The sequence below is a fragment of the Parasteatoda tepidariorum genome, chromosome 1 (assembly GCF_982258835.1).
Source record: "Parasteatoda tepidariorum strain Cologne lab strain chromosome 1, Ptep-v5.0, whole genome shotgun sequence".
In the NCBI taxonomy this organism is placed as follows: domain Eukaryota; kingdom Metazoa; phylum Arthropoda; class Arachnida; order Araneae; family Theridiidae; genus Parasteatoda; species Parasteatoda tepidariorum.
This window is the reverse complement of record NC_141755.1, coordinates 103,789,824-103,808,670: the sequence shown is the minus strand read 5'-3', so window position 1 is coordinate 103,808,670 and position 18,847 is coordinate 103,789,824. Positions and strand designations below refer to the sequence as shown.

Sequence of the window (18,847 nt, the reverse complement as noted above, 5' to 3'; positions counted from 1 at the left end):
CTTTAAGTGAAGCCAGAGTATTGGATGATACAGAGAATAGAGCATCTTTAATACATCAATGTCTTTCTTCTTACAATGAAACTGTGCCAAAACCTTTGAGGAACAAAAAATTAAATAAATAAATAAAAAGATAAATAATTATAATTATTTTCTATTCAAAGTAAAAGATAAAAAAGAATTTACTTTTTGTGTAGATAAAACAATGGATTTTCTTCTATCAGTTACAGCTAATAGAACCAAATCTTGTATGCATGTTATTTCAATTGCCTGAAAAAAAATGGTTTTTTTTAAGAAAATGTGACATACAATAAAACGTAAAATTGAAAAAAGTAAGAATAGTTACATTTTTCAAGTCTAGAGACTCAGTTTTAACAGCGTGAGACCAGGCTTCATAATATACTTTTCCAAAAAATGCGGCATGAGCTCTATTACAAAAAGGAAATGTCATTTATATGTATGTTTATATATATTTATATAAATAGTATTTAAGTCAAATAAAGAAGATACAAATAAAGGGTGCCTAGTCAAATCTTTCAACAAAAAATAAGCTCCTTTTAAGTACTTTTTAAGAACTCAAAAAATATTTTTAAGCACCATATACATTAACAAAATGTAAAATAACTTTTAGGACTTTACATGATATGATAAAATAACTAGTTACTTTTTCTAGATTATATTATCCACCATAAAAAGATCAAAATTTTTTGGTTCGATATCAGAGGGTGGAAAATAAAGCCTGAAATTAAGAATATCATGCAAAATGCATCATACTTGGAATTTTCAGAGCATTAAATTAATTACTTAACATTGTCTACATTATTCAGTTTTAGTCTAGTGAAATTAGACTTTTTCTTCAAAAAAATTAATACCAAAAATTTGTTTCCTTAAATAACTTTGTATTTTTTATGTATTCTTTTACACTGAATTAAATAAGAATACACAAAGGTCAATAGAACAAATAATTCAAAAATTTTAAATGTTTTTATGTATAAAAAGTACTTCTTTTGACACATACTTATGTACACATTTTACATTTCTATCCTGGCACTATCATAACAAGTAACATAAAATTTCTAAAGAAATGTTTTATGCTGAATCAAATTAAAGAATACAGAAATCCACGAGATAAATAGTAAAGAAATTATAAGAATTTTGTGTACAAAAAGCACAATTTTATACTTGCACTTATTTATGCATCTTACATAGCTACACGGCAGGGTTGGCAGGTTTTTGACATGTGACAGTTTTTGACAGTTTAAACCATGGTTTAAACCGTCACGTCAAAAACCTCACTGTCAAAAATGTCGAAAATGTCAAAAACCTATATTCATAAGTGAAATTTAATTAATACATAAAATTTATATATTTTTTATAAAGGATAGTGTTTCTAAATATGTTCTAGAAAAAATAAATTTAAAATTTTAAAGAAACACTTATAGTTTGAATAGTAACCAAAATCTTGTACTTTTGAAAGCTCACATCTTTTGTAATATTATGTATTCATTTTCATGTGTTATTGAAAATCTGCAGTGATATTATTAAGAAATTTATTTATAACCAAATTTAGTGTATAGTATAGATTATACTAAAAATTAGACATTTTTAAAGATAAACATTAGCAGTTTTGTACATTAGACATCTTTTAAAGAAAAATCTTTTTAATATTCTTTTAAATCTTCTTAATAATCTTTTTAACTTAAGACAATACAAATTTAAGTGCTTTCTGTTAAATACACAGAGTAGTTAGTGTTGATTTACAGTATATTCAGCCTATTCATTTACTATGCTGAAAATTTAGTTTATCCAAATACTTGTGAATTTCATTTTGCTGAATACTATATACATAGTTTTGTTGAATATCTAAATATTCAGCTGTTGAATAATTACTTTTTGCTTTCAAGATATGCATTATTTGTATTCTTAATACAAGTGGGGGAAAAAAATTAAGAGGTAAAAATTGTTTTAAAATGATAAGTGTAATAATTATAAATAAATATAATAAACAATATGAATTATATTTATCATTATTCCCAAATATAACTACTTTTAAATTCAAATTAACATACTGGATAATAAAGATATTCGGTATAACATTAAATTTTTTTTTCATACACTTGTATCAAGTTTGTATTTATACAACATAACTTGTAAGTTCCTTATAAATATTAGTTATATGTTCCTTATATGTCAAAAATGCATAGTAATAAACTTTTAATTTTCTTAAGCATCAAAAAAAAAATTTTTTTTTTCAAAATATAAATATTTAAAAAAATTTTGTGCAAAATTTTTCTGCACATGCATTTGAATATAAATTTCTGAGATTTTAAATGTGTTATTTTACCTTAATTTTAATTAAAAAATATTTTAAAACCTGCTGATTACCTATAGTATAATTAAATTTCAATGTAATGCATGGCAACTGTTGGTAGTTTTGTAGCTTATATATTTTTTTTTGGCAAACTTTAGTTTTTGACATTTTTGACGGGTTTTTGACGGTTTAAACCAGTATTATACCCTTGTCATGTCAAAAACCACTTTTTGACGTCAAAAACCCAACCCTGCTACACGGACAAGAAAGGAAATATTTACTAAGTATTTTTTTCTGCTTAGTCGAGTAGAATGCGATTTAAAAAAAAATGATTTTTGGTATAAAAAGTATAATTTTTAAATTTTAAGTATTATGAAGACTCTAATTCTATCAACTAAAAAAATAAAAACCAAGTTTATGTATCAGTATATCTGCTAGCTTATAAAGAAAATATAAGAAGTGAGGTAATGCACTCAGAGAAATCAGGGTACTCGTTATACCTCTGTTTAATAAAATAATAAAAAATAAAAGCTATAAGAAATAAATTAGAAAACGCTAAAAAAAACAGTTCACTTTTTCATTTCATTGAACTTTTTTTTCTTCTGATTCTGTTAGAAAAATATTAAAATTCAAACTTTATCAAATCAAAAAGTATGCAAAAATGAATAAAGCACTTTTAAGATGCCTTAAAAACAGTTCTGTAAATAAAAAAAAATATTAACAAAATTGATTTATGTACATGCACATTATTTTTTTAAAAGAAATCAATAATAGCATGTTAAATAGCTATACTTACAGTGAGCAGGAAGACAGCCTTTTCTTTATTGCATTATGAATGTCTGCTATGTGATCAACATCAAGAGTTAGAGCTAAAGAAAGGATCTTTTGTCCCTATAAAATATACAATTTCATACTCATTACTTAAAAGCAGAAATTTTTTACAGACAACAATTTTAATTTTGCTCTCTTCCAAAATTGGATACCTAAAGTACCTATGCAATGATTTTAGAAAACTATAATGGTGAATAACAAAAAATGAATTTTAAAAGTAGGTAACCAGGAAGGAAACAAAGAATTTAAACTTTATTAGGGTGCTTAGCCAGATTTTTCAACAAAAAATAAGCTCCTTTTAAGCCTTCAAAAAATATTTTTAATCACTTTCCAATAAAATAAAAAAAATCATAATTAAAATATGTGCAGCAATAAAAATTTTGTCCTTCTATAGTTAATGTTCTTAATTTATAAACATAAAAATCAACAAAATGCAAAAACATTTTTAGAGACTTAACATAATCATGATAAAATAACTAGTTTCTGATTAATAGTGCAAAGAAAATACTGAAAATCATGCTTTGTTTCAAAGTTATGATGACAATCGATGTGGCAAAGAAAAAAAATTTCAGCTTGAAAGATAGAAAATGAAGCACTTTTTAGAAACCTCCAATAAAAAAGTACCTTTAAGTGCTTTTAGAAAACGTAAATTAAAAATAAGCACCTTCGAACACTTTTTAAAAACACTATGCACCCTGTTTATTTTCTCATTTACTTTCAATTGAAACTTTACAGAAGCTATTGGCTGATTCTACACAGAAAAAAAATTCTGCCAACTAAATTTCTCTATGTAATATTTCAGTGTTATCTTGCAAAAATTACAGACTTAACATATGTCATGATCTGGTAGATCCTTTAAATTCAAATAAGGTGACATATAAGATGTAATAGTAAAATAAACAAACCAAACTTAAAAAAAAAGGGAAAAAAAAGAAGAAATGTAGTGCAAACTATCAATTTCTATGGTCTGGTTCTAGATGAAAATCTCATTCTGGAAATTTTTAGTAGGTTATCCAGAAATTTTTAGTACTTGAAGTAAATTTAAATTGATAAATTTAGAAAATGGCCTGGAGAGTGTGGTTACCCCACCCCTACAACCTTCCCAACAAACAATGAAAAAGGGGAGTATCTTGAGTGTGTTAGAAAAGTTAAGGAACCCATGTACTGGCTATTAACCGATTAAATTAAACGACAAGGCCCTTTTTCTCAGCCTTACGCATTCAAATGTTTTGGTGGAAAAAAAGTGTAAGAAATAATAACGAATTTTAATGAAATCAAAACATCAGCAACCATATAACGGTTTTCAAATTCTATTCTTACGTGTTTGGCAGATTTAGAGGGAATCCCTAAAAATAGATTTTATTCTGCACTCAATTCAAGGTTGTGGTATAAAAATATTAAATAAAAATACTGGAAAATAAAATATAATATAAAAACATTGGAATATAAAAAATCATGCAAAAAGGGCCACAAAAATGATAAATAATTTCTGAAAAAACTATATTAAGCGACATGAATTTACAATAGAATCATCATGATTCATGAACCGAACATATTAGAAAGTAATAACTTGAATTCAAAATTCACATGTCGTAATAACATCATCTAAAAAGGTAGGAAGCAAAGAAAAAAAATTGGAAAAACACATGCATATTTACAAAAAATCTAAATAAAAAATCTATTGTCAAGTTTTGCAACAAAAAATAAGCACCTTTTAAGCACTTAAAAAATATTTTTAAGCACTTTAAAAAAATATTATAATTAGGATATGTGCACTAATAATTTTTTTCCCTTTACAATGTTGTCTTCACATATATATGTTAAGAAAATGCAAAATAGTTACATGATCATAATAAAATAACTAGTTTCTGGCAAAGAATTCTTTTCGTGATTATATTAGCCACCATAAAAACAATTTATGCACAATTTTAAATACATTCAATATTGAGTGAATCATTCAATTTTTTAAATTTATAATTACTTTACACAATTATGTAAAAAATTTTTTATTCAAAATTATAAATAATTAATTTAACTATTATTTAAAAAGATTATCTCTCTTGCAAAATGCATGAATCCTCCCCACCAAATCCAGCTCAGTATTCGAATTCGCAAGTATTTGATAAAACGATTGGCACTTTCAGACGCTACAGACCGATGGTATGTCGAAATAGATTGTGGTTGAATGATTTATAAAAACATTGAATAGAACATTGCGAAAACCATGCTTTTTGCATAATTAGAGTCAAAAATTGATGGGGTAAAGAAAAAAATTTCACTTTGGAAAAGGAAAATTAAGCACTTTTAAAAAACAACCAATGAAAAAGGTACCTTTAAGGGCTTTTAAAAAACGAAAGTCGAAAATAAGCACCTTTAAGCACTTTTTAAAAACGCTACACACCCTGTACTGATTGATAAAACTGAATGTTTCTCATTAAGAAATTTCCACAAAAAATATCTCTATTTTTCACAAAAATATATTTTTTAAAACAAAAATTGGCCTTAAAAAATTAAATCTGGATCAACCTTTGTTTACATAACTTTTCTTTTGCGTTTTTAAGTGCAGTGGCAACATTATTGATGTACTGAAAATCGCATTCAAAAAACTGAAAAGAAAAAATATTTGATTGCAGATTGCTTCATTTCCATATTTGATCTAAAAAATATATTATAATAGATCATATGAGTAGAAAAAGAAATATCTGAGCAATAAATATAAACCTGAGAAATAGAAATATAAATCTGAGAAAATTATAAGATAGTTTGCAGTCAGTAGTAAAAAAAAAATTATTAAAATAGATAAGTCTTATAAAAACAGGTAATTAAAAAAAAAAAAATAGAATAAATTATTACTTCATGGGCGGATGATGGATATAGTTGAGATGAAGCACATTTCTTGAGCAGTTCCCAAACTTCATTTGAATCAACAGTTTCCATGGAGAGAATCTTTGGAATAAGTGAACGCAGAGGATAGATTCTTTTAACATCCTTTTTCTAAACATTGCAAAATAAAGATTTTCAAAAATATATAATGCTCTTACAGAGAGTAAATATAAATGAAACAAAAACAACCCGTAGCAGAATCGTAGCAACATGGCGGCATTGTCGCAGAACGGTATGGAGTTCTTGCAAAAAGATTTTTCTTTTAAAAATAACAAATATTTATTTTCTACAGAAATTTACATATAATATTTGAGTCATGCATTTAGGTAATCACTCTTTGACACGCTCAATTTATGATGAAAGAATAGCAAATCGATGCAATGTTTCGATTGTATTTTCAGCAAATATTTATTTTCACGCGAATTTTAAATATCCCAGTATATTTAAAACAGTATGGAAAATTCGAATCGTCCATTTCAGCATTTACTAATATCGAATTTTTGGTGGATATTGCTATTGATTTCTCCATAGTTCTTAAATCCGATATTTCTTATGCTATATTACTATTTATTAAAGCAACATAATCTCAAAAGGAAACATGCATTTGAGGAGCCCGATTCGTGTAATTTTGTTACCGATCTTTTTTTCAGCAATTACTACTACGTCTTTCATGATATTTTTTATTGGCATTATTATTTACAAAATGCGAAGAAAATAATTTGTGTGCCTCCCCCTACGAAATAGAGAATATCACCCATAATATTAGAATAAAAAATTATTACATGTTTTATTAAAAAAATCATGTAGTTTTTTTTTGTAAGCACATTGCTTTTGTTATTTTAAATATGTAACATATATGTAACATTATTCAAAGTATCTTGCAGAAAGATATTAGTGATAGAGATTTTTGTCGCAGATAGCTCAAAAAAATTCTGCCACAGGAGTATGTAGAATATATGCAAAAAACAAACAAACATACTGCTGCTTTAGGACTTGTAGATCGCCTGAGCAAATATATGAGTGAGTTTGAAACAAGAATCTCACTCTTGTCGATGTAGTTCATAGAATACATTCTTTCACAGAGATAGGATATATTATTTTTCAAGCTTTCCAGGTGACTGGGAATGCTCAGTAGGATTCCTGAAATAACATAACATTCATTCATTCACTGAAGTAGTTTTAACAACATAATAGCAATATTAAAAGAAAATGAAATTAGTTCATTCTGAAGTGCAATAAACTCGAGAGAATCAACTGTTGAATTACCTGTTTTATGAATTGATTTTCATGTTCAGGGGTCTGTCCAGACACTTTGTGAAAGGTCCGTTTTTGCAAAATTGTGAAAAAATTACTCGTAATTTGTGAATAGAAAAAAAACTTTAAATCACATTCTTTCAACCAGGGTCCTGGAAAGGGCTTTTGTGAATTTTTGCAAATAGGGTCCGTTATTGTAAATAAAACTTTTTCAACGAGTTTTTAAATTGTAAAGACATACAAGATTATGCTCAACACTGTAAAATTATAATTAAAAAAATTAAATTTTAAAAAATAAACAGCAATTGCAGCTACTAAATTAGAGATGCAACACATAAATACAGTATAGAACCCGTTATCCGGAAATCAGAAAACCGGAAAACCAAAAAACCGGAACGAAATTCGGTAAATTTTCCCGCCATTTTTAAAAAAAAAATTTTTTTTCCTCATAAGATTTTAGAATTTTTCCTTCTTTTTTGAACGATGTTTACCTTACCATCATTTTGGAAATAATCATTAGTGTATTACTTCATCGCTTTTTCTTCGCTTTAAGATTATATTCAAATATTTTTTTCTTTAGTTGGGTTAGCAATAAAAAAAAACGGCTTTTTGCAGCTATTCAGAAAACCGGAAAAATCAGTTATCCGGAATAGCGATGGTCCCGATCGTTCCGGATAATCGGTTTCCTACTGTATTTGGTATTTAGCCTATACTGCTGAACACAGAATATTCATTTCGGACAAATAAAGGAAGAACCGTCTGCAGAAGACAAAATTTAGTCCATTTACATCTGTCTTCCCCCCCCTTCCTGGGAAGGGTTTATTCGATTAACAAAACAATAATGAAGATAAACAAATTCGTGAAGGGTCTGATTAAAAGATAAATAATTTTGTGAAGGGTCCGGTTTTAAGCTAAAATATTTTGTGAAGGGTTCGTTAACGGACCCAAATTTCTTCTAAACAGACCCCTGATGTTGTTTTTGTACTTCAACACAGGATTAAAAAGAGTTTACAGTTGTCAAATAAACGACATAATTTTTGTAAATAGGAAATATACTGTGTGAAAATCTGTTAAGTGATTATGTAAATAACTGTAGTCAAATAGTAACGATTTTTTTTAAAAATTACTTGAATAAACATCTGACTATTATTTCAAACTTGTTTAACTTTTTTAAAAAATTACTTTTGCACACTAATTTAGGAACAAAGAGCATTTTGAACTTTGTGCTTTTGGGTGGAACTAGACATTAAAATACTTGAGAGCAGTGGTCAATATAAATTCTTCCCTTTTTTCCAAAAAAATGAATGCTCTATTAAAAAAGGTGGCAAAATAAAGTAAAGAAACATCAACATAATTTTCAGAACTTATTATTATTACTGAAAATATTAAAATTTATTTTTCCACAGCTACTTCTACTAATTGTTTGTTTTATTTATTTAGTTAGGAATTTTGGGAAAAGTCCTTTTTTGAGGACTGCATTTTTGTAAAGAGTTTCTAAACATATCTTACTGTTTTATAAATTGACACCAGGAGGATAAATTTGATATATATTACTAATACAAAAAATAAACAAATACTCTTACATCACAAAAATTTCATGTAAAAGTGTAATAAACATTTTAAGATCTGTATTCCTTCGGGAAAGAAAATGCATTAATAATTAGCTACACATCTAGTTTTTTACACTTAAAATAATGCAAAATATAATGTTTAAAATTAGTGGAAATAGTAAACAAAATAAAAACTTTTGAAAAGAGTATCTGCTTCAGTTTAGATTTTCAAATTCATTGACTTTCCATGATTAATTCCAAGAATTTTTCATGATTTAACGAAGTTACTATTTTCTCTGACAAAAACACAACAAAAGTAAAAAAAGCATTATAACAACATTAATTGAAATGATAGGTAGAACCAAAATTATTATAACCTGCATCTTCATATTTATAGATTTTAAATCCAAAAAATTAAGTAAAGAAAAGGTTGAAGCAATAAAAAAATAGTTGAAAAAAAAATACAAAAGCGAATAGCTTTTTTTCTTTTCTTTGCAGAATTATATTATAAAGATACTTTTCCTCTTCATCGGAAAGAAAAGAAATACTCCTGAATTTTCTGTTTTCATTTCGGAATTACAAAAAAATTTGCCAATGACTGGCTTGCTTCAGCTAGAGTTATAAATAGATAAAAAAAAAAGTTTAAATCAAAGAAGTTTAAAAGATATTTCGCTCTAGAAATATTCTTTCGTTTATTTTTTGAAAAAACACCATAATTTCTAAAGAACACAATAAAAGCATTTTATATTTTAATAAAATATGATTGTGAGTGGGGATTTTGTTGCAAATTCAGATATTTGGAGCAAGAAATTTGGGGGGGGGGTGAAATTTGGTGACCTAAATCCATGACTTTCCATTATTTTTTTTAAACAATAGTTAAAATCATGACAAATTTTGTTCAGTATCGAAATCCATGACTTTCCAGGTACCCTGTAAAAACTTTTTTGAAGTATTGTGCTTCTTGTGAGTATATAAACTTTTGAAAATTTGCTACATATAACATAGTACATATTTTAAATTAAAGATTATTTTTTAAATAAATACCATTCAAAAATACAACTAAATGAAGAAATTCCTTTGGTATAGGTATATTTTCTGCCAGCATTACATGAGCAGTATCTATAACAGCTTGAATAACTTGGCTGATCTCTTGATATAACTAGCAAAAGAAAAAAAAAATGTAGGTGACATAATAACAATGAGTACTGTGACATAACAAACTGTACAAAATACATGTAAGCATAGTTTTATTTTAAAAAAATAATAGATAGTTTTCTAAAAATAAAATTCTAAATTCATAGGGGTTAATTAATGTTTTTAGGTAACTCATGATGAAATTTTTTCATCCCTTTTTTTTTCTTTCAATTTTGTGGAGAAGATGTTTTATAGCTCCGTATTTGTATTTATTCTCAATTTTCAAAAAAAAAAAAAAAAAAAAAAAAAAAAAAACTGTAAATAATACAGAAAAAAAGAGAGCATTATTTCATTATAAATGAGCATGAGCATTAATGATGCATTCTTTCATTTCTTTTTTTTTAAACTGAGAAAAACCGATGAGGTGCAATATGTATTTTTAAGTAATAAGCAATTTTAAAGCTTACAAAAACAAAATACTTTACAGGAAAACAATACCTTTATGTTAATTTTATGCTGATGACGTTTAAAAAAATATGTAAAATAATTGCAGACAAACTGGATCCTACTACGTAATTTTCTGGGAAGAAAAATGTACCGACATTAAGAGAAAACTGTGACACCATTATTAGATTTTTATACATAGTTAGAATAATCTTTTTTATTTTAGCTATAACTGTTTGACTCTTACAACAGAATTGCCCAGATATATAAGAGAAAAAGATGTATATGTTACCGGCAAAGTATGAAACGCTGCATTCTATAGAATGTCTAGGCATTGTGTATAATGCCGCCTGTTTTAAGGAAAGGCATGAAATATGAGAAGTATTACATACTTTCCCAAGGCATTGTATATAATACTTAAGCATTTTATAGACAAATGCTATTTAGACAAAGAATGAAAAAAAAAATTGTCCCGATGAGGTTAGTATGTAAATGATGTGCATTTCTCAAAAATAGAAACGTTATTCAAAATGTGCAGAGAAAAATGAAAGTTGTAAAAACATAACTTATATCTTTCTTATTAAGGGAAACAAAATTTTCATATAAAAAATAAGAAATTAACCTACTGCATCAAGTTTTAGGCATTATATACAATGCCTAGACATTCTATAGAATGCCGGATTTCAAACTTTACCGGTAACATATACATAATAAAATATGAAAATACATAAATATTATTTAAAAATATTTTAGACTTATATCAATGACTATTTTTTGAAAAATAAAACAATTAGAATGCTTTTTTTTAAAAATCAAGAGACGTAAATCCAGCAAAAAGCATATTGTTACCTTCTTAGGAGATTCGTTGTCATTCTTCAAAATACTTTCATATTGTTTCATAATTATTTGACAGAACTGCTCCCACATTTTATCAACTTCTTCATCACTTAATTGCATCAACATATCTTTGAAGGTGAAGGGAGATTTCTTTGATTTCTACAATAAGAGAAGACATCTCTATGAAAGAAGGGTTTATATAATATACAGGGTATCTGCTACATTTTAGATTTTCAAATCCATGACTTTCCATGAATAATTCAAAAAACTTTTCACAACTTACCAAAGTTACTATTATCTCCAGAAAAACACAACAATAAATTTAAAAAAGCATTATAATAACATTAATTGAAATGATAAGTATAACCAAAACTCTGCATCTTCATATTTATTTACTTAAAACAGAACAACGAAAGAGTTGAAGCAATAAAATAGCTGGGAAAAAAATATGAAAGCAAATAACTAAATACTGTCAGATATATGTAGTTATTTAAAGCTGCTTTATTTCTTCTTTAAAGTAAGTGTAATATAAAAAGCCTAGACTAGAATTTTAAATTTATATATATAAAAAAAAAATAATAATAAAAAAATAAAAAAAATTCTGAAATCACAGAAGATTAAAAGTTAATTTGTCCCAAAAATGTTCTTTTTTTCATTTTTTGAAAGAACACCATAATTTTTAAAGAACAGGATAAAAACATTTTATATTTCAATAGAATGTGGCTATGAGTGGGGATTTTGATACAAATTTAGATATTTGGAGCCTCGGAACACTGTAAAATTGGGAAGGGGGAAAAATTCCATTTTAAAAATTAGATTTTTTGGCAACCTAAGCGCATGACATTTCATGATTTTTTTTAAAAAAAAAATAGTAAAAATCATGACATTTCATGACAAATTTTGTTCAATAACAAAATCCATGACTTTTCAGGCACGCAGATACCCTGCCTATAACAACAGAAGGAATTTCTCCATTTTTAATGGGGTTTAAATCAATGTTGCCAGATTAAAGTTAGTAAAAAAAAGTTGGTCATATTTTTTTTGGTAACCACTATAAAAAAAAAAGATTAAATAAGAAAAGATAAATAAATCGAGGTTGTTTGCAGACCTAACCAATGGTTATATATAATTCTTTTTAGCTTTTTCCAAGTGTTTTCTTCTTTTCTTAAGAAAAATAAATAAATAAATAAAATATTGAGATATTTTTGATACGATGTGCTAAAATTATCAAATTTGAGTCATCACTTTCTGACAAGCGCAGTTTCTAACAACTCCATCGTACATTCACATTGTTTATCATTTTTTGGCCATTTTCACAGAGCTTTCAAATGTTGATGTTTTTAATACGATGTTATTACAACATGTGAATTTGAATTCCGGGGTATTACTTTTAACTACTCAGTTTGTTAAGATTCCATCATAAATTTACATTCTGTTCAGATTGCTTTTTTTTCTTCGCAGTTATTTTTCGGTTTTTGGCCATTTTCATATTCAAATATTATTAATGTAATGCTATTACGGCACACAGCAATATTATCAAGACATTTTTGGCAGCGCTTGAAAAGAAAAAATGAGTTCCTTCGTTTGAAAAGTCCTGACGTTTTCAGAACTTTCGCAACCTTTTTTTCAAATCTGTGATTTTCTTGATCAGTAGACAACCTGAATTTCTTTTTTGCAGTAAAAGATGTTTGTAAATAAAAACTAAAATTATTTACAACATTCTTGCAAAGCCAAGGTTTTATTTTAAGAAATTAAAACTTCTGCAATTTAAAGACATGAAAACGTCTTTTAAATCAAAGTCCTGCAATATAACTTGCAGTAGGTAGTGATTGTTTTCGACACATTAACTCAGTGATTCTCAACCTTTTTTTTGTTGCGGCACACTTTTAACGATTTCAAAATTTGACGGCACACAATGAAAAAAATTAGATTAAAAGTTGGTTAATTACCCATTTTACACTGTGTTAAGTAGTTTGTGATAATAATTTTGAATGTGAAATAAAATAATATGTACTACAAAAGCACATTTATTAAGGGATTAATTATTTCTTTCGACTAATTTTTTATTAGTTAGTAACAGTTACTTAGTTTTTTGCTAGTTATTAATTGTTAGCTTGTTTTCTATAGTTATTAACTGTTAGTTTTTTTTTACATTAACTGTTATTTTTTTGTGATTTCTTGTTAACTAGTTTTTTTGCTAATTATTAATTGTTAGCTTAATTTTTGTTAGTTATCCTTTGTTAATTTGCTTTTTATATATTTGTTTTTTAGTTATCCTTTGTTAATTTGTTTATTAATTGCATAACTTTTTTATTTTATTACTAATGGCAAGGCAAAAGGTACAAATAGAAAGATGAAATAAATAACGAGAAACAAATGTACGTAGGATAACAAAGAAAGAAGACCGAAGTCATTGCCTTAAAAGTTTCCTTGCTACCCAATATCTTGAGGACTCAGTGTGTCCATGAAGGGCCCCACATAGTTAATTGCATAACTTACTTTAATGATTAGCTCTTACACTATTTTTTAAAATTGTGTGTCATATACAATTTATATACTTCCATCTTATTTTAAAATTGTCAGAGACAAGACAATCGCCGACAAAGATGTTCACGTGGTTAAAGCGTGAAAAAATTATAAAAAAGTATATATATACACTTTTCTTTAATTTAAACTTTACTCATAATAAAAAAAGCATTATAATTTTTATTGTATCATTTCTAATAGTTGGCGGCATACAAAAGTGCCGCGGCACAGTGGTTGAGAATCACTGCATTAACTACTATAAAATATTTTTGCAATATTGGACATGTGATACATTGTAATAATGTAACAAATTTTAACTACATTTTTAATAGAATAACAATAAATAAATTGAATTTAAATACATCTGTTAATTAAGAATTAAAATATATATAAACAAAAGTAAATTATGCATTTAAATTATACTAGATTTATTAAAAAAGAGTTTATAGAGTATAGCTTGATTTTCAAGCTATAGTAGTATAGCTTGATATAAGTAATTCCTAGGAAAAATTAATAAACAGACTATCTTTCTCTACAATAAATAATAGATCATAACCATCAGTTTAATATAAAAGAACGTAAATTTATGACATAAAGGAGCTCAAAATTTAATGTTAAAATGTATTAGACTACTTAAACTGTAACCGTAATGTAAAATATAAACATGCAAACTTTGAGAATGATACATGATAAAAAATGTCAAGTTAAGTTTTATGAAAGATATATTGCAACAGTTCACAAGAATCAGAATTACATAACAGTTAACAGTTATGTATTTAATCCTTGTGACAGTATCGTGGTAACACAGTGACATTGTCGCAGAACGTTCTTGCAGAAAGATTTTATCATCACTTCAGAATTATATTCAAAAGATGCCTTTCTCGCACATACAAGTGGAAAAAATGCTTTTTCTATTCTCATTTGAGAACAATGAGAAATAAAGATTAATGAAGTAAAAAATTTGGTCTTCTTTTCTGCAGAAAATTTCATGTTATAATTTTTTTTAAATGCAGTTAATTACTATTGATTTCAACATAGTTTAAAATCAGATATTTTTAATATGATATTATTTATTACAACAACTGAATCTCGAAATGAAAACGCGCATCTAGTAACCCTTTTTTGAAGAGTCCAATTTACTGCTACGGATTTCATGATTTAAAAAAAAATATATATATTTTCTTTTTAATGAGATGATGATTTACAAAATGTGAAAAAGGAAATAATTTGTGTGTTTTCCCCCTACAAAATGGGAGAATATAGCCTATAATATTAGAATAAAAAAATATTACATACTTAATTAAAAAATTATTTTATTTGATCTGAGAAGTTGATGCTTTTGTTACTTTAATTTAGTAACATGTATATTTGTTATTTTTACAAGTATCTTGCAGAAAGATATTAGAATTAGAGGTAGGTCGCAGAAAGCCCAAAAAAATTCTGCCACAGAATTATCTGAATGATGTGTAACATCATCAAACAATCGAAAAGAAAAATTTATAAGAAGTTACTCATACAGAAAAACTAAAAAATAGAATTTAGTCCATACAACTGATTACCCAGCTGAATAAAAAATTGTATCCTCTCCCTATGAATAATATAATCTCCCTATGAATATGAGTAAACATACCCCATTTAGATTTTTTATTTCAAAATTTATATTTTATACAAGTTAAAAACAAGCCCACAATAATATTAAAATTAGAGTTTAGTTTTTGTTATTATTATTATATGTGCCAGAAACAAAGATACAATTCATGATTGTGCAAGCGTGTTTTGGTAAATTTTTCTTACGTATCAAATGAAATCTCATAACAGATAATCAGGAGTATGCTTTTCATACAGAAACTACAAAGAAACAAGCTTACGTTTTTAAACGCCAATTCAACAATCTTCTGTTCATTTATGTTTTCCACATCAACTTTGGATTCCTCTACAGTTTTAACAGGCATTCTAAAAAAGAATTATATAATATAAAAAAACAATAATGAAAACCTTTCTTTTTAAACAAAGTCTTGAAAATAAATCAGTGCAAAGTGCCTACAAAGAAGCCATGGAATTTTTTAGAAAAGAGAATTTTAATAGAATTAAGAATGACAAATTTCATCTAACACTATGTTGTGAGCAGCAACTATTAAAAAATGCACATTTTTAAAGAAACTCATTCAGGGCTCGTGTCAAGCTTGCTTAAGCCCCCTTGCCAAATGCGATAAAATCGTAAGTAGTTTGGCACATCAAATTGAGTTTTCTTGAAAGTATAGGCAAACGATTTTTTCAATCAAAAAGAAAAATATAACCTCGATCCTGAAAATACATGAACGTGAATTTTTCCGAACAAACCTTGTCTTTTTTATTCGATTACAGAAATTCGCGTAAAATACATTGACAGACTAATCATTCCGTGAAATACATCACAAGGGGTGGTTAGATGTATATTACAATTACTTTCGCAGAAATTATGCTTTCTCATAAAAATAACATATCGTTTATTAAAATAATCTCATTGTAAAATATAAAAATTAAAATGGGTAATAAAATAAGAAATTTTAACTTTGACTTTATCTTTGTCGATAACTACTTTTCAACGAGACTTCCATGCGGCTAGCAAAGAATGTGCTAAGATTCCCGGTCAAAATTTCCATAAAAAAAATATTCGTGATTAGTATAAAAACCAACAAAACAGAATTAAATTACTCAAATAACTTATCTTCTAACCACCATCTTTTTTCTACCGAATGATTACAATCGTGACAGTATAACTTCTTTGATTAAAAAAATAAAAGACTTAAAAGAAATGTTTTATTTAAAATGAAATATATTAAAAAGAAAGTCAAAATCTAAAAATAATATCAAAAGTTGTTTCAGGTTTATAATTTTATTACTGCTCAGTTGTAAGACTTTATCAAAAATCAACCCAATCCTATTTTTATTTCTTTTCCTCAAAGACAATAAAACATTAAATTTTCCATCCTTTTTCCCTATTGATTACTCGGTTACTCTTCCCCTACTATAAAATGACTCTTGATTTGGATTTGCATTTCATAGATTACTACAAAATAAAGTAAATTTGTATTTTGATTTGCAGATTTCCATGGGGAAAAAATTAATCAAAAATAATTAAGATTTGCTTAGGGATAAGACTTTCGAAATCTGGCTAACTTAGTGGCTGCTAATTTGAAGTCCTTAATGTGAGCCCTGCTCGTAATTCTGTACAAATTTTACTTACAACTGCAAAAGAACTTTGTGATGACATATTATTTTTCTATGGAATTATAATTTGATTTGCAAGTAAAAAAACACAAGTGGCGTTTTGACGATTGCAATCAACACAAACATAGAAATACTCTAAAACTTAAATCACTAAGGGGAAAATAGTTTATTTGTAAATTGTTTGAAGACATCATTTATAAATAAGTGATCCTTCGAAATTTTAAATTACCATGAACATTAACTATACATAAAAGGTAATTAATATGTTTACCTATTTAAAATTATGGGTACTTACTGTTTATTCAAGGCCTCAATCATTACAAATTAAAAATGCTAAGTACTTTAATTCAATGGATATGAAATTTGGCTTAGATTGCTTAATAATCAGTTTAAAACTTCACGCCTCCAAACGCTGTAAGATTTATAAACTAAGCATGTATTAAAAATCAAGAAGTTTCTATCTGTAATAAATGAATAAAGTTGAATCAATTGTTGGTTTCGCGTATTGCAGGGAGCAATGAACTTTTACATCACTCAAAATTGTTCAATTATCACTTAAAATTGTAAGACTAATAGGTCAGCGACATGATAATAGTAAATTATTCAGCTTTATAAAAGATCATAATATAACAAATTTCTTATTAAATGTACATTGTATATAGGTCAGAATTCATTAAGAGACGTCATTGGCCTCTAACGATTTAAATCATATAAAAGATCACAATTATCATTGATGCGACAGAGAGACCGGATAAACAATTGTAATAGGAAAAAGTAAAGTAACAGAATAAATATAATTTTGATAGTTAATCATTTTTTCAGAAATGATCATTACTTGACTTCTTTTAAACCTTCAAAAATAAAAAAATCAGCTAGGTCTTCCAGAAACTTAAAAGATTTTTCAAAATAAAATTAAATATCATATAATAAATAATAAAGGTTCTTCATTATAAAAGGAATTTTTTTTTATAAACAATTACAAGAAATCGCGCGCGAAATTCCTTTTTTAAACAACGAAAATATAAATACAAATAGAACGAAAATTGTTGCCACCAATTTAAATGTATATAGAAAGTTATACGTGGGCATTGATGTATTTTAAAGACCCCGTTCTCACTGCATGCAATTCACGCTCCTTTGATCGCGGTCGGCAGAAAACAGGATGTGTGCCAAATGCATTATTCAGATACAGGAGCAGTGTTGCCAGATTAGGGGTTCCCCCCCTAAATTTAGGGAGATTTTTTTTAATCTTCAATGGGTATTTTAGGGGAATTTGTTTTTAGGGGTTTGTTTTAGGGTTATTTGTGAATTTTACTAGTTTCATTTTGGTTACGCTCAAATATCAAGTTTTAAAACTGAATGTGTGAGATGGTAATATGAAAATCAATATGTTAAACCAAAACAAAAAGATTAAGATTTAATTTTAGAACTTAACCCCTTTGTTGAATGTAGTAAGTTATTACCTAGCTCAATCATACTGTACGTTTGGAGAATTTGAATTCATATTATATAAAATTTTTGATGTGCATGGTTTAAAAACAATGCCAAAGGATAAAGAAAAAAAGAAGTATGTACAAAACTACAAGAAAGATTGGGAACACGAAAAGCAGTTTAAAGGTAAATTAATGGTGCAATTGTTCATCATTGTTTTTAATTATCAGCACATTATTAATTTGTTAATTATAAAATACTAAAAAGTATTAAACCAATGTTTTATATACATTACTTAACTTTTGTACTATTTTTTAATACTTATACATTAAGTTTAGAATTTTGGGTTTTTTTTAAAAAATTTAGGGGATTTTACAACGCCATCTGGGGGTGAACGGTTATCAGCACTTGGCAACACTGCCCCCGGGACAGCAAATCT

At 26.7% G+C, this 18,847-nt stretch overlaps 1 protein-coding gene across 3 annotated transcripts in view; it reads right to left on the bottom strand.

Annotated features, from left to right (window-relative positions):
- The window catches only part of LOC107450370 (condensin-2 complex subunit G2), a 40,947-nt gene extending 22,891 nt beyond the window's left edge, over positions 1-18,056 (bottom strand). The window contains exons 1-10 of one of the 3 annotated variants that reach the window (XM_071179385.1): positions 17,813-18,056; positions 15,636-15,720; positions 11,254-11,400; positions 9,871-9,985; positions 7,002-7,162; positions 5,993-6,133; positions 3,105-3,199; positions 344-425; positions 184-267; positions 1-93 (exon numbers count right to left, since the gene is read on the bottom strand). In XM_071179385.1, coding sequence (XP_071035486.1) covers positions 1-93; positions 184-267; positions 344-425; positions 3,105-3,199; positions 5,993-6,133; positions 7,002-7,162; positions 9,871-9,985; positions 11,254-11,400; positions 15,636-15,719 — 1,002 coding nt within the window. In that variant the 5' untranslated portion in view covers position 15,720; positions 17,813-18,056. Of the gene's footprint in view, positions 94-183; positions 268-343; positions 426-3,104; positions 3,200-5,992; positions 6,134-7,001; positions 7,163-9,870; positions 9,986-11,253; positions 11,401-15,635; positions 15,721-17,248 lie in introns of all 3 variants that reach the window. The other 2 variants (XM_016066138.3, XM_087149888.1) reach the window with 2 other exon arrangements.
- Between the last annotated feature and the right edge of the window lie 791 nt (positions 18,057-18,847).